Source organism: Strigops habroptila, chromosome 4, assembly GCF_004027225.2.
Source record: "Strigops habroptila isolate Jane chromosome 4, bStrHab1.2.pri, whole genome shotgun sequence".
NCBI lineage: Eukaryota > Metazoa > Chordata > Aves > Psittaciformes > Psittacidae > Strigops > Strigops habroptila.
The window spans coordinates 82,452,000-82,466,737 of record NC_046358.1 but is presented as its reverse complement, the minus strand read 5'-3'; the positions used below and the strand labels follow the sequence as shown (position 1 = coordinate 82,466,737).

The 14,738-nt window shown below is 48.1% G+C and overlaps 1 protein-coding gene across 5 annotated transcripts in view; it reads left to right on the top strand.

Moving 5' to 3' along the window:
• TNRC18 (trinucleotide repeat containing 18) overlaps positions 1 to 14,738 on the top strand; it is a 56,715-nt gene that overhangs the window by 33,625 nt on the left and 8,352 nt on the right. For 4 of the 5 annotated variants that reach the window (XM_030483494.1, XM_030483492.1, XM_030483493.1 and 1 more), the window contains 5 exons: positions 2,657 to 2,947; positions 9,712 to 9,951; positions 12,306 to 12,748; positions 13,560 to 13,724; positions 14,533 to 14,674. In XM_030483494.1, the coding sequence (XP_030339354.1) occupies positions 2,657 to 2,947; positions 9,712 to 9,951; positions 12,306 to 12,748; positions 13,560 to 13,724; positions 14,533 to 14,674 (1,281 nt within the window). The remainder of the gene's footprint in view (positions 1 to 2,656; positions 2,948 to 9,711; positions 9,952 to 12,305; positions 12,749 to 13,559; positions 13,725 to 14,532; positions 14,675 to 14,738) is intronic. The other variant, XM_030483491.1, reaches the window with a different exon arrangement.

Sequence of the window (14,738 nt, the reverse complement as noted above, 5' to 3'; positions counted from 1 at the left end):
TGTGGCCTCTTGAAAGGGTCTGGTTTTGCTCATGGGTGAAAGATGACCTCCTTCCTGGCTAATCAATACTGCTACATCTTTGGGATCAACACGAGTTGTCCACCCAACTTGCTGTCCAAGAGGTAGCCAACATCAGTGCATCTCTTCCAGTCAGTGCCTGTGTTGTACTGATTGTCAATGGGGAAAAAATGCTTTAAAATAAAAGGTTGACCCATGTTCTTGCTTTTGGTGGGAGCAGACACTCTCCTTCTACCTGTCAGATGAGTACTCACAGCCTTTACTCCAGGAGGTGTGTAACAGCTCAGTTTACAAGTCTTTCTTGAGCTGGATGGGATTTGCTTTAGGATTATGCTGTGGAGTCAGTTGGGGAAGGGGGCACTGATGTTCATGAACATCCTCCCGCCCTTCAGTGCTGTGGCTTGGTTCCTAGCTGACTGTGTTTGGCATTCCCATCTGTCTCATCAGTGTCCATGTCACCCCGGCATCCTGTGTATTGACGGCTATTTCTGAACCCAAAGTGTGCCTGAGCAGAGGTGCCTGCAGCTGAGCAGAGAAGGGACCCCTGTTAGAGAAGGGAAAATCTGAACAGCAGATAGTGTTGGTAAGACAGTAGAAATGGAGGTAGAAGAGTCTTCAACAATGCAAGCAGACAATGGGGCAGAGAGCATGTGAGAGACTTGGAGTTGATGGTCTGAGGCCTGGTTGTGTAATTGTCTTAGCTCACTTGTCTTTTCCTCTGCTTGCAGCTGTTTAAATCCCATGTTAAAACCCTTATGGGGTGTTTGTGTACATAACAAATGTATCTCAGTGCAACACCAGAAATGTCACTCATAGAGAAGATGATGAGCTAGTGGTTCTCCGACAGAACAAATGTTTGGCATGAAATTAGCCATTTACATGGCAAAATAGGAGCCACTGTGTCCTCTGGACTTGAACACAGCCTTTGGCTGATTGTGCTCTACACACCACCCAATACTTGTGTTGTTGAATGAGCTTCACTCCCAAGGACAGACACATGGCTCCTAAACTGGGAGCTCTGGAGCTAATGGGAGGGGAGGCATAGGCTGATGCTGGAGCTAAACTCCTTGGCTCATGGCAGAGGGAGCTTTTCAGTGTCTTTCCACTGTGGTTTCATGAAAACCTCCTAGACCTAAGGGAGCTTCTGTCTGACCGCTCCTCTCTCCAGTGAGTATCCTGGTGTAGGTATCTGCCCCTTCGCCACATGAATCTCAGTTCAGGAGGAGTTGAGGAACTGACTCTGAAATGGCTCAACTTTGGTGCGTGGTTTTTCAGCTGCATGCAGGTTCAAGGAAAGGGCTTTAGCCTGTCATTTGGTCACTCAAGTGTGATGGATTTGGGGAGGCAGGTCGAGCATATGGCAGTACCTCCCATGACTGGTGGGCTGCTGTTGTGGAGGAGGAGAAACGGGACTGGCGCCAAGTCCTTCTGCCTCTTAACCTCATGATTTTCTAGCTGGAGTCCTGAAAACCTTGGGCACAGATCCAGAGGGTGAGCTGAGCATCCTATTCCCACAGATTTTAACAGAAGTCACAAGCCAAAAATCATTTGAGTATTTGGGCTTTGGGCCTCCTAAACTTGCTGTCCCTTGTTTCTTCACCACCAACGCAGTGGATGTGTGGAGCGATGCCCAACCTGGGCTGACGCTGGAGAGCATCTGCTGCTGCTCACAGGCTGGAATGATCCTCACTGCCTGTCTGTAACGGTGTGGGGCCAATGGTGCATTCACAAGCAGGGAGGTGACAATTCGTACCTGCTTTTATGCATCCAGGGGTACTGTATGCTCTTTGTTCCACTCATCAGGTGCCAGAGGGGACCACTGGATACCTTCTCACCGCCTGTGGGGCTCGATAGCATTGTAAAGCCATGGTTCACAGACCGAGGAGCAGCTTGGTCCCTGCTCTGGTTTGGTGCAGTTTTTATTGCTTCGCTGTCTAAGGTGGTGTGTTTGGAGACAGACATTTGGAGGTAGACATGTTTCCCACTTGACCCCTGGGCTAGCTCCAGCTGCCCATGTTGAAAACCCACTGGTTGGTTCATGTAGAAAAGGAGATGTAGGTCAGTGTTGAACACAACTATAGTTAAGACTAACGCAGGTTGCTGGCCTGGTTATTGGCATTGCTGCTCTTTCAGGGGACATCTTCATAGCAGAAATGGAAAGTGGAAGTGTTCAAGATCTTGAAAGTGTTCAAGGCCAGGTTGGACACAGGGCTTGAAGCAACATGCTCTAGTGGAAAGTGTCTCTGCCCGTGGCAGGGGGTTGGAGCTGGATGAGCTTTAAGGTCCCTTCAACCCAAACCAGTCTGTGATTCCATGAAATGTCTACCTCAGTTTTCTGCTCCTGAGCTAAAACCACTCCTTGGATCTTAACTTAAGGAGGTGTTTGTCCTAGTTGGAGAGTGTCTGTTTCTAACCAAAAGAAGGAAATACGTAACTCTGTGTTCATTCATCTGCTTTCTGAGCGTGAGCGCTGTGATGGTGGGACCTGGCAGGGGTGGAAGATGGTGGCACAGGGTCCCTCCTTCACCCACTTCCCCCTTCTGCTTTGCATCCCCTCCACACACCAAAGCCCCCCACAACAAGCCCCCCCAAACCCCCATTCCCTGAGTAACGCTCTCCCCACTTGCTTTGACCACAGATACGGACTCAGAGGAGGAGGAGGAGGGATCCCTAAGGGACGAGTGGCCAGCGCAGCCCCCATCCGCCCCCAAGCCGCGGCCGTCCAGTCTCTACAGCACGGCAGCCAGGAAGGGCGGCCGGGCGGCCGGCGGCCCCAAGGCAGCCCCCCGCAGCACGGCGGCTGGGCGGCCGCTCAAGCCGAAGGCGGCAGCGGTGGCGGCGGGCAGGAAGCAGCCCTTTTGCCTGCTGCTGCGGGAGGCCGAGGCAGGATCTTCCTTCAGCGACTCCTCGGAGGACTCGTTCGATCAAGGTTACTAGTTTATAGCAAACGCAACCCCACACGCACCCCTCTGCCATGGCTGTGTGGGAGCGGGCGGGGGGCCGGGGTCAGCCATTTTGATGGTCGGAGCCAGGGCGGCCATCTTTGTTGTTGGCAGCGTAGCCTGCTGTATCAGCCCCACGTTTTATCTTAAAGCCTTTTTGTACCTTTATCGTTGTGATATTAATACTGGCTGGCTCTTTTAGAGCTTTTATAGCAACTGGGGTTTAGCGTCCACCTCTCCCTGCTTTCCTGTTCCCTTCCTCCCTTCAGTTTTCCCCTCACTTTCTTCCTTGCTGCCACCACCACCATTTATATTATTATTACTATTGTTTCTTATTATTTCATGTTGGCATGAGCGGTTTGGAAGGAGCTCTTTTTATTTTTAATTACTTTCCATTTTCCCCCCTTTTTTTTTTCTTCCCTTTCTTTTTTCCTTTATTTTTTTTTAATACCGGGATACTGTCGTGTGGCTTGTGTGACTCGATGTTTGTACTTGCAATTTGGTATATACCAAGCTTTTATTAAACATACCGAGTTCATTTTTAACTAAACCTGTGTACCTTGTCTCTCTTGCTGTGTCTCTTATCAGGCCGATTAGGTTGCCGCTTCACTTCATCCTGCTCTGCATCCCCCTCCTGCTCCCACTCCCCATGAGTAGAACTGGAATTAACCTAGTCTGGGGTACTCTCTATTATTCAAATATCCCTGCTGCCTTTGTCCGGATAAAGTTTAAGCCTTTCCCACCCCCTGCATCCCCTTTAATTTCCTTTATATTTTGGTCAGTTTTGGTGGTTTTATTTCTTTTTCAGTTTGTTTTCTCCGTTGATAGACTCTCGAGGCAGGTAGATAAAACGTAGATGCATTCGGTCCTTGTTTCTGCTGTGGGTGTAAGGTCCCCCTTATTTACCAGCCAAAACTCTTTCCTTTTTAACTATAAAAACTATCTATGGTGACTTTTTGTGTCTCTTTTTGGGTGGTAATTGTTTTATTTCACATAACCCACGGTGTTCAAGGATGTGGCAATTACTGCATTAAATTTGACTCCACAGTTTCCCTCCTTCACCCTCACCCCCTGTTTTTTCCGTGCAGCTTTTTTCTGTCAGCCTGTCATTAGTACTTCAGTGGGAAAAGAGATTACTTGAGCCTTTTCCTCCAGAGACACAAGGGATTTCTGTTTTAGAGCACACTCATTAAATAATAATCATGGGGAAAGGTCATTTTAATGAGCCCTCAGCTCCTGAAAGCAGCAGCTCGTCTGGGCTGAATGCTAAGCAAGAGCATCCCCAGTTGTTATCATCCAAGTTACACGGCAGATCTGGGTGAAGCACAGCAAAAGCCTTTTTAGTCTTTCACACTGCTGTTAAATTGAAAAGGGGCTGGAGAGTTTTGCTTTTGTTTTGTGGTTTTTTTCTTTGTTTTTTTGGGTGTTAATTTTCCTCCATGTACCTCTTTGGTTTTTCTTCCCTTCAAACCCAACCTCCAAAGAAAGGTAATTCAAGCTATTAAATGCAGCAGAAAGATACAGATTGCTGATTTGGTTGGATGTGGCTTTGGGCTGGACCCACCAATGCATTTCAAAGAAAACCCCAAAAAAGAGAAATATATGTTAAAAAAAAAAAATTACTCTTAAACCCCAAAAAGTTCTGGGGATAGTGGATTTTATGTAAAGGTGAGATTGCCACATTTCCATTAAGAGTCTGCGTTAACTTCCATTCTTCCCTTCCCCGTTCCTTCCTGCATCCTTCCTCTGTTTATTTTGCTGCTGTTGGAAATCTTGAGGATATCAATCCCTTTTAGTTGCTAAGTTCTTGAGGGTTTCTTGGGTTTGCTTTTTGGTTTTGCTCCAGGTAAGCAGATAGGTAACTTGGCCCTAATTGGCTCTGTCTGTTTTTCAAGTAACCTGTCTGCTTTAAAGAGAAATAATCCCAGTTTTATGGGATAAAGCCTAGGGAGGGGAGGGGATATGGGAGGAGGTTGGGGAATCTGGAACGAATGGGGAAATGCATTATAAATTCCTATGGGGTGTCATTTAATGGTGGGGAAACCAAAGATGCAAAACCTCCTGGGGTGGGAGGTGGGCACGGAAGGGGAGGTGGGGAGGGATTATTTGCTACAGTTTTCTCTGCAAATGCTTTAATTTTGTTATTTCTCAGAAGCATTTACTTAAAGGGATATTTGGGTAATAGGGTTTCTAATGGCTTTCCCTGATACTAAACCGATTAATAACCTCAGCTTTTCTAGAAGTGCTCACTTTCTCCTTGCAGCTGCTTGACCAACCCTTTCACCCCTGCCCCTATCCATGATGCTTTGAATGTCTGTGTCGGTCTCTTGCATTTGCTCTCACGCTGCACTAAAGAAGCAAAGTGGTTGGCTGGTTGTAGGGCAGACACTTCTCAGCGAGGGTCACTAGCCATGAACCTGAACCTTGACCATTGTTATGTAGGTAGGCAAAATAACTTTTCTTTATGTCATCTGTCAGCCTCAGACGTTTCGATGTTAACCTCCATGAATAATGACACATAGCTCTTTGCATTCTCTTGGTTATTTTAATGATGATTGCTGTCCACTTTTGACTTTCCTCTGTCCATGAAGAGACTCGCATGGAAGATTTCCTTGTGTGTATGTGTTTGAGGACTCCAGAAATACTTTACTCTTTCCAGGCCTTCTTTTGGAAAACCCCTTAACACCCAGCAGAGGGAAAGGTTTGCAGATGGGTCCAAGATGAGAAGCCACAGAGCTGCCTGCAAAGGCTCTACCACTGTCCTTAGAGGTTTCTGGGCCATGATTCAGACTCTCCTAGTACCAGGGTAATTGCCTGGCCATGGCCCTGCCAATATCCGTGTCAGAGGTAGGAGTAGCTGCAGGAAGACCTGTTTTCATCTGGTTTGAGATAGACAACACTGCTTTCTTACAGACCAAACACAACGTTGCCATTCTGGTAAGAGGCAAAGCTTGTGGTTTTTTGTCTAGTAACCTTGGAGAGGAAACTGCTAATATGGGCTAAAGCCACAGGGGACTTTGGAAAACCATCAGGATAAGTAATACCTTGAGCTTTCTGGGACCAAAGATCCACACTTCCTCCTCCTCCATGCTCTGTTTTCCATAAGAAATTAGTACCTTCTTCCCTGCTCTCCTTCCCTGACTGGGAGGATGGTTTGACCCAAATGAAAAAACCCCAGACAAACCCGTGAGGTTTCACTCTTTCCCTACACAGTCATTCCCATGTGATAGATTTAATGTTTTTAATTTTCTAAGTATTTCTGGAGTCAGCAGCACAGCACATCTGGGGGGAAAAAAAAATGTATTTTCAGTGATGAGAATTGGCTTGTTGGAAAAACAAATGAAAAATCAAGGTACAATGTGCAATTGGACACTCAAAAGTCAGTAACCTCCAGAATTTGGACAGAACACACAGATCAGATGTCAATGACCCAGTAGCTGTCTAAAGTCTGCCTGTACTTAGCCTGCTTTGTATGCTGTAGGCCTGCTTGGTGTTATGAGAAAACCATGCTATTTTTTTTTTAATGTGAAATGACTCCTTTTTAAGTGTGTGATTTTTCCTTCCCCCCTTCCCAAGCTTTTCCTGTCCACATCCCCCTCAACCCGCCTTGTTACATCAGTCTTTAAAACCCAAATTGCTTAACCAGTTTCTCTTCACCATTAACAGATCTTCATTTACTGCTCTCCTACAGTAAAAGACAGTTAAAAGCAATGAGAAGAATGTTAGTTGGGTTGGGGTTTTAATTCAGTGCAGGTAAAAATAAGCTTAAAAAAGTCTTCTTTAGGTCCACTTTATCAGTAGCATTTAAATCTGAATTGCTCGTTTTGGCTGTAGAGTTGTATGTACACGTGTGGTTGCATGTGGATATATACACACATATACCTGCTCTTTAAAATGTCAATTAGAAAAGATATTCTTAACTTGGAATATGTTTTTTCCTTACCCCTGTTCAGTGTTAACAGAATTACAATTGAAAGAAAAAGTGATGTTTTAAATGTCTCTTTCTCCGTTGTTAACTAAAAATCACCTTTTCAGGAGTAAAAAATGGAGGCTTCAGCTGTGTAAAGGCATCTGTGCACTCTTCATTTTAAGCCCACATATAGTTTGGGTACAGTAGGAGTAAAACCGCTTTGCGTTAAGTACAGGCATCACGAGTCTCTCCAAAAAGCCATGCATATGGCCACGGAGCACCAGCAGCTTATTTGCCACCATAACCGTAAATGTGGGGACTTAGTTTAGAAAGTTTGAAGCAGAGCCCCAGATATGTTATTTTGTCCCAGTTGTTACTTTTTGTCCCTTGGAAAATGGAGAGGAAAAGGAGCAGGGATTGTGCTGTGCATGTAGAGTGGAGTTAACAAGATCTGCCCTCGCCGTGAGAGCTGGAGGAGGATAGATCTGTGCTGCGAACGTGTTAAAACGTGTTTATTTTCAGGCTGAAAATTGTATTTCATGCAGCTAAAAATACAGGTGTTGCAGGGAAAATGCTGACAGGAGACTATATCTTCAGTTATCTTTCCGTAGTGTGACTTTGAAAGAGGTTAGAATAACTGCCAGGTATGTTATTGTGTCGTACATTTTCCGTGGCATGAGTAATAGCTGCTTTCATCCTGCCTTTTAAATCTGTTTTACCTTGCTGCATTTGAAATACTGTAGCTGCTGGGCACCTTTATGCCCTCACATGTGCAGCATCTTTCAGTGCTGAAGGAGTGCTGGGCAGGCAGCGAGCTGAGCCAAGGGGGATTTGCATGGGATAGGTCATGGAGGGATTGTCCTGCCGAATTGCGCTGCTTTTAACCTGTTTCCCTCCCCAGCCTCTCAGTGAGCCGCTCTCAGCTCATCCCACTCTCTAGATCTGGCATGTGAGGTTGATTTTTCCCTTCTTTCTCCTGGTTTTCCCAGCCAAATGGGTTGTGGGGAGGGGGTCTCCTCACCCCCTGGTGTGGCATTGAACTCAGGCACGGGTTTTGCTGCTTTTCAGGCAGGTGCTTTTCATAGAATAGCTGAGCGCATCTGGATTCGGTTTCTTTTTGGCAAAACGTAGGGAACCAGCAGTTTTGCCCCTTTCCTGGTAGGGGAAGGAATCTGATCCTAATTTGCTGCAGAGTTTTTATGTTTTCCATGTGGTTTTTATGCAAGGAGTGAGCGGGGCTGTGGATTTCATGGTGTTTCCTGCAGGACTGTAGGTTTAGTAGCATTTTTATATCTCAAGGAGCCAGCCTGAGCGACTGAAATGGGGAAGGGATTTTGATGCAGTTAAAATTAGTATTCTCGTGACTATCTGATGTGTGCTATGGAGAGAAGCTCTCCTTGTTAAAGGAAAATAATATATATATATAGCTGGCCATTACTTCAGTTGATAAAATGCAAGGATGAGAACGCTGGCTTCTGATACTCCTCTTATTTCTAATGTCACGGAGAAATAATCCAAAGTGGAAAACTGACACTTGGTGTTATTGGTTTGGGTTTTTTTTAAACAGCCAAGTGTCGAGGACGTTTTTATCTATCCCAGAGGACATACGTGAAAAGAAAAGGATTTTCTTGTTCGTTCCAGCTCATTTTGAAGGGATCTGGTTTCTCATTTGGCTGGTGTTCAGTGGGAGGGGAGCTGGCAAGTGGGCTCAGGCTGGGGAGAGCAGGGCTCCTGCTGGTGGTGGGAATTCTGCAGCAGCCTCCATGATCCTACTTAAGCCCTCAATTTCGAAAGAAATGAAATACCTTTTCCAGACCCATTTTTTGCAGTTAAATCTATTTCATCTAGATTTATGTGCTCATATATGTGTGTGTATATGGATGTGTGTGGTATACGTGCGCTCCCTAGCACGAACTGGATGAGATGCTGTTAAAATTAACTGCCTTTGAGCTGATGACAGACTCCGGGGAAGTGCTGCAGGAAGGGAGAGGTGCCACTCTCAGAGCATCTACCCTCAAAATACCTGCTGTATATACACCGTAAAGGAAAACCCCAGCCCACTGCTCTCTGCAGGTGTCAGCCGAGGCTGATTTCTTTGCCAGCATTAGGCTGTGGCTGTGGGCAGCTCTTCCTGCCTGTGCTGAGCTGGGCTTCCCTAGCCTGAGCTGTAGAGAGGGAAATGAAAGGCACGGAGAGTTTTGAGGCAGAGTGTTTAAACACTCCTCCAACACTACCTACACTCCCCCCCCCTCCCTTATGCATTCCAAATCCATTGCTTTCAAATTATTATTTCCCTCCTTCTTTGCATTATTTCCTCCTGCCCCTTCTCCTCTCTCTGTCCTCCTTGCTTCCCGCCATGGCGCAGGCTGATCTCTGGTATTCCCCTTCCATGCTGATCTCTGGTTCTGATTACACTAATGGATTTTGTTATGGAGGAAGAGGTGGTGGGCGGGAGGGGAATCCCACAGCTCCGAGGTTGGGATTTTCAAAGGAATTAAGCTTTTAATTCCTCCTGAAAGCTGCAGGGAAGGAGTGCGTGGCATCCTTTGCAAATCTCTGCCAACATCCTGCTCTTCCCTCCCTCGCCTTGAATGGGTCCTCTCTGTTGCACCCTGTATTGCTGTGTCCTTCAAGGGTGGTGGTAGGCAGGGTGATACTGGCTGTATGGCTCCAAAGACACATGTGTGTCCATGGCCAACATCTCCTGGCTCAGCTTGTGGGGGGCTCAGTGCTACTTAGGTGAGCACAGAGCAGCAGGAGAGTTACCACTTTGGGGTGGAAATGTGGCTGATGCACAGCTCTGTGAGATGTGTAATGGGCTCCCTCTTTTCTACACGCTAGATTCTAGCTCAGAGGAGGACGAAGAGGAGGACGAAGAGGAAGAGGAGGAAGCAGAGGACTATGGGACAGACGGCACCGACAGGCTTTCATCGCCTGCCCTTGATGAGAGCGGCCTGGGCCTTCTAGCAAGGTTTGCTGCCAGTGCCATGCCCAGCCCCATCGTTCCTCCTCCACTCTCCATCATCCAGCTGGAGGCCAAGCAGAAGGCAAAGAAGAAGGAGGAGCGGCAGAGCCTGATGGGTGAGTTGCCTGGGTAGGGTTAGTGCCATGGGGGCCAAGGTGGAAGGTTCAGGAGGTCCCGGCTGTGCTGCAGGAGAGCAGGTTGTTACCCAGACATTTTCTTGCCCTTTCTTTGCTTTTAACTGCTTGATCCTGATGCTGAAGGCAGGGGGAATTGCCTGGCAAGAAAACAAGCACCAATCATGGGTATGGCAGGTTTAGCAACTGCAGCCATGGCTTCCCTAGGGTCTTCGTCAAAGTTTCCTCTTGTCCTACCTGGAAAATCTTTAACAGGCTACAAAGGCAAGCAATGGGATACTGTGTCCCCTTGGACAGAGTGCTGAAGGCAGTGAAGAGCTGTTACATTTTAGGGAAGGAAGCATGTGCTAAATGCAGCTGATCTTAGATACCCAAAAGAAGCAGAGACACCCAAACAGAACAAAAACGCCCATCCCATCAGTTTCCCCATAGAAACCAGCCAGCGAGACTTGAAACAAGCACTCCTTCCTCTGCTCATGTGTTCTCAGTGCCAGACCCTGTGTTTCTGTCTCTGCCCTTGTCTCGGTTTCAGTGTCTAGCACATAATTGGGAGTTTCATTTCTTCCCTCCCCGTGCTCTGCTGCACAAGTGCCCGTTGGTGACATCGTTCCTGGTCAGGCACATCTCTATGGGCTCCCTTTATAAATTCTCTATTAATATTTATTAAGTGATAATGGAATTTATAGCATGCTTCAGAATGGAAAATGATGTCTTCCTTGGGAGCCTGGCTTGTTTTAGCACTGTTTCCATGCTATATTAGGCTTTTGCCAACTTGTTCCAACAGCCTCTGTTAAGAATTTATTGTCTTGCAACCTGCCCTCCTTGAAACTGGAAGCATCTAGAAATTGCCTCATGCAGAAGTGAGAGAGGAGGAGGAGTGTTGTAATTTCCAGTGGGTTTTTCATTTTGAGCCTTGCCAGCTTTGGTTTTGACAGGCTTGCTCTTTTCCTGTTCATGCTGGGGCTGTCTCAGGGGAAGAGGTTTGGGTTGAAGAAAAGAGCAGGTTCCTTGCACACTGAATTTCCCCAGGAAGGTGAGCATAGTTGAGAGAGAAGGACTGAAAGGAGATGCTTTCCATGCCTCTGACTCCTGTATCTTCGTTTTCCCATGTGAATGTTGTTCAGTTCTTCGTGTCCTTTCTCCAGGGTCTCCTGCACACAGTGGTTATTACAGCAGGAGCCGTTCACTGTTGAGCTTGAGAAGAGTTGATGTCAACCTCCCTGGCATAAAGCAGGGCCTCGTTTCAGACCTTGCTGGTCTGAAGGCACAGTCATGCAGATGTATGTGCAGACAGGGCAGATCCACAGCAGGCTGGAGGAGGATACAAAAGAGACCTTTATGCAGAGGGAGAACCAGGTTCTGCTGATGTTTGTCCACACCTTCAGAGGTGCTGTGTCACCCCAGGAGGTCCAGTGTCCTGAAAAATAAATGGATCTAGAAAATCTGAGCTCAGGCTCTTGTTCCAGCGTAGACTTAGTGCATGACCTTGGACAACTTTTTTGGCTGTTCATATCTCTCTGATGGCACAGTGCCCCTGCAGCCACAGAGCTTTGCCTGCCTCCTGCCCATGTTGCTGGATGTGGAGGTGCTGCCTCCCTTTCCCTTTTTGCTCTTGCAAACATATGGTCTTGTTCTCCTTCATCAGATTGTGGGGAACACGCTGAAGGTGGGCAACATTTTAATGTTACTCCAATACTTCTGGCCTCTGGATACTGCTGTGCCCTTGGTGCTGAGCGGAGGCCAGTGTGAGGGGATTTCCATTTGCCACAGACAGAAGATCATTTACCTCGCTTGACTTTAAGGCAATTACCCAAGCCAGTAAAAAGATTTGTGGTGTCTGTTGGCCAATCGGAAAAAAAAAGCTTGAAATACAGGTTTATTTGATTTGTTAAAAGAGATTGTCCTCCTGCAACTAAGGTGAGACTGGCGAGGACTCCCACCAGGAGAGGAGGAAGGCTCAGCTTGTGGGGTTTGTGCTTGGCTTCATCCGAGCAACTCCTTGAGGGGCAAACGATAGAGTATCTTTTCTTTTAAGAGCTTCTCTGCAGGGTTTTGGTTGTGGGAGAAGGGAGAAAATGGAGGCAGGGAATATACTGAACCACACTGCCTGAGTGTGTGGGCTCTGGTTTGGGGCAAGGGAGACTTGAAACAGGGAAATCAGTGTTTTATGGGGCAGAAATGCAGATCTAAAGGATGCAGGGATTGGAAAGAGGAACAAGCAAGGGCTCTGTTGAGCAGGCACAGCATCTCCCATGGAGCCCAAAAGCTTCCAGCAAGATGTGGCCCCTCTTGGCTCAGCCAGTGCTTTGACTGATGTTTAAATCCTTTGCACCTAGGGACAGAGTTTGAATACACCGACTCAGAGAGCGAGATCAAGATCAGGAAGAAGTCTCCTTCAGGACTGCTGCGGGGAAAGAAGGGGCCGCTGGAGGCGAGCAGCATCCCACCAAGCCAGGCCCCCAGCAGCCTCGACTCCGGATCTGGGAGCGCTGACAAGGCCAAGCTTGGGGCTGAGAAAGGCCGTAAGCTGAAGAAATTCAAGTCCCCGAAGGACCTGAGCTTCGAGTTCGGGCTGGAGGCCAGTGATGATGACCTGTGGAACCGGCGCCGGAGCGAGCGCATCTTCCTCCACGACGCCACCATGTCCTCGGCCATGCTGACCCCTGCGGCGCCTGCCAGCTCCACCCCTGTCTCCAAGCCTGGGCGCTGCGGCAAGGGGGCACCCATGAGCCCCAAAAAGGAGGGCAGCAAGGGGAAGGAGAGGAAGGAGCTAAGCAAGGTGAGGAGTGCTGTGGGATCCTTGGGGGCTGAGGGTGAGGGGAGGGCGATTAACTCTGCTGGGGCAGAGGATGGTTGAGTCCTATCTTGGTAGTTGCTCCAAGTGCTGTTTGGCTGCCCCTTGTCACCCCTGCCAGCCCCATGTACACCCAGAGGAGCTGTCAGGCTTGGATGTGACTCACAAGGAGTAAAAGCCTATTGTGTTTGAACAGGGCAGGTTACTTGTATCAGCTTCCGTGTCCCAAATCCATCCGGCTTGGATTGGTCACAGTGGAAAATCCTGCATTAAAACGTGCAAAATCTCTCTCCCACTCTCTGCACAACCTTACTTGCTTGCTGAGCTGTGGCCCCCACAATGGCCTTGAAGGCTGTTCACCTTTTATATGGTGTCTTCTGAGGGCTGTCCCTGGCTGGTGGTGGCAGTGATCTCTGTGCTGCTGGCTCCTCATCTTGGCTGAAGATTCAGCTCCCTCCAGCTTGAGCTCAATTTGTGGCAGAGTCATGGAGGAGCACTGATTGTGGAGAGAGTTAGACAAGTTAGTTGTGACACGAGGCCAGCTGGGATCTTCTTGGAGCTCTCTGGGGAAAGGTTTGATGGGCAGTAATGGCTCTTTAGAGTAATGAAAAGCTCTTCCCAAAATGGGTGAAGCCTGAAAGCAAAGCTGGGAGATGTAGGATGTGGTGCAGTGAGTAAACTAACTGCTGGCTGAATGTTATCCTTGCTGTGCACAGCCTGCTTTGCTCCACCTTTCCCTGGGCCCAAGTCTGTACCAATCCTCTCTTTACTGATGAGAGTGTTTTCTTCTTTTTAGCAGCGCAAGAAAGGTAAAGAAGCACCCTGCTGCTCCTCCTCCTCGTCCATGTCTCCTCCTGGCATCCCTAGCTCCCCATCTGATGTTCGTGTCAGCCTGGCCAGTGCCCTGGGCTCCACCAAGAAGAGCAAAGCCAAGGTGAAAGCCAAGGAGGTGAAAAAAGAGGTGAGGGGCTGGTTCTAGTCTGGGTGAACTGGAGGCTGCTCTCTTCCGGCACTGTTGCAGTGTGAGGAAGGGAAAACAGACATGCAGGTTTTGCTGGGTGTCTTACAGGCAAAATGCTGGTTTGAGAAGCCTAAAATCCAAGGAAGACTTGATCAGGCAGTACCTGCTGCTACCATCTGGTGTTCGTTTGCCTTCATCCCTCAAATTAAGGAGCAGGCAGGATTTTCTCTAAGGCTGCCACGGGGCGGAGGGAGTCTTGCATAGCAAGGACCAAGGAGGTGGTGGTGGAGTTGCCTTGCTCAGCACTGAGTGAGCCAGGTCACAACTGGTTTCTGCTCCATTGCTGCAGCCTGTCTTCTCTCATAACACACATTACTGCATCTTCTCATTGTGAGTGTAGTGTTTAGGATCTGGTGCAACAGAAAGAAATGGATTGTGGGGCTTTTGAGAAGAAACAGGATCAGTGCCTGCTGCCTGTTCAGTGAAGTCAGTCTTGGGAACACCATGCAGAGAGGTGGTGAATGCAAAGCAAAGCCACAGATGTCTGCTCCACAGTGTCTCTCCTAAGCTCTCCTAACCCGGAGGTGCGAAATGGCTTTTGGTCAGCTCTCGATACTTGGGGGTAAAACCAGAAAAACAAAGGTCTTTGTTCAACCAAAAAGCAAGTTTGGGTAAACCCACTTAACTCTCTGTGTGATTAACATTGCTGAGGACGGAGACAAGTTTGTCCCAGTATCCTCAGGTTATTTGTTGCTGGAGGAAGGTTGCCTGTTGTCATCCAGCTGACGTGCTGCTTGCTCTCCTGCAGAACCGAGGGAAGGGAGGAGCTGTCAGCAAGCTCATGGAGAGCATGGCAGCAGAGGAGGACTTTGAACCCAACCAAGACAGCAGCTTCTCAGAGGATGAGAACATCCCACTGAGCATGCTGGTTGAGCGACCACCCACACCAGGTGAGGGGCTGGGGAGGTAATTGTGCAGGTAGAGGAGCTGTGCAAGCTTCCTAGGGCTGTTCAC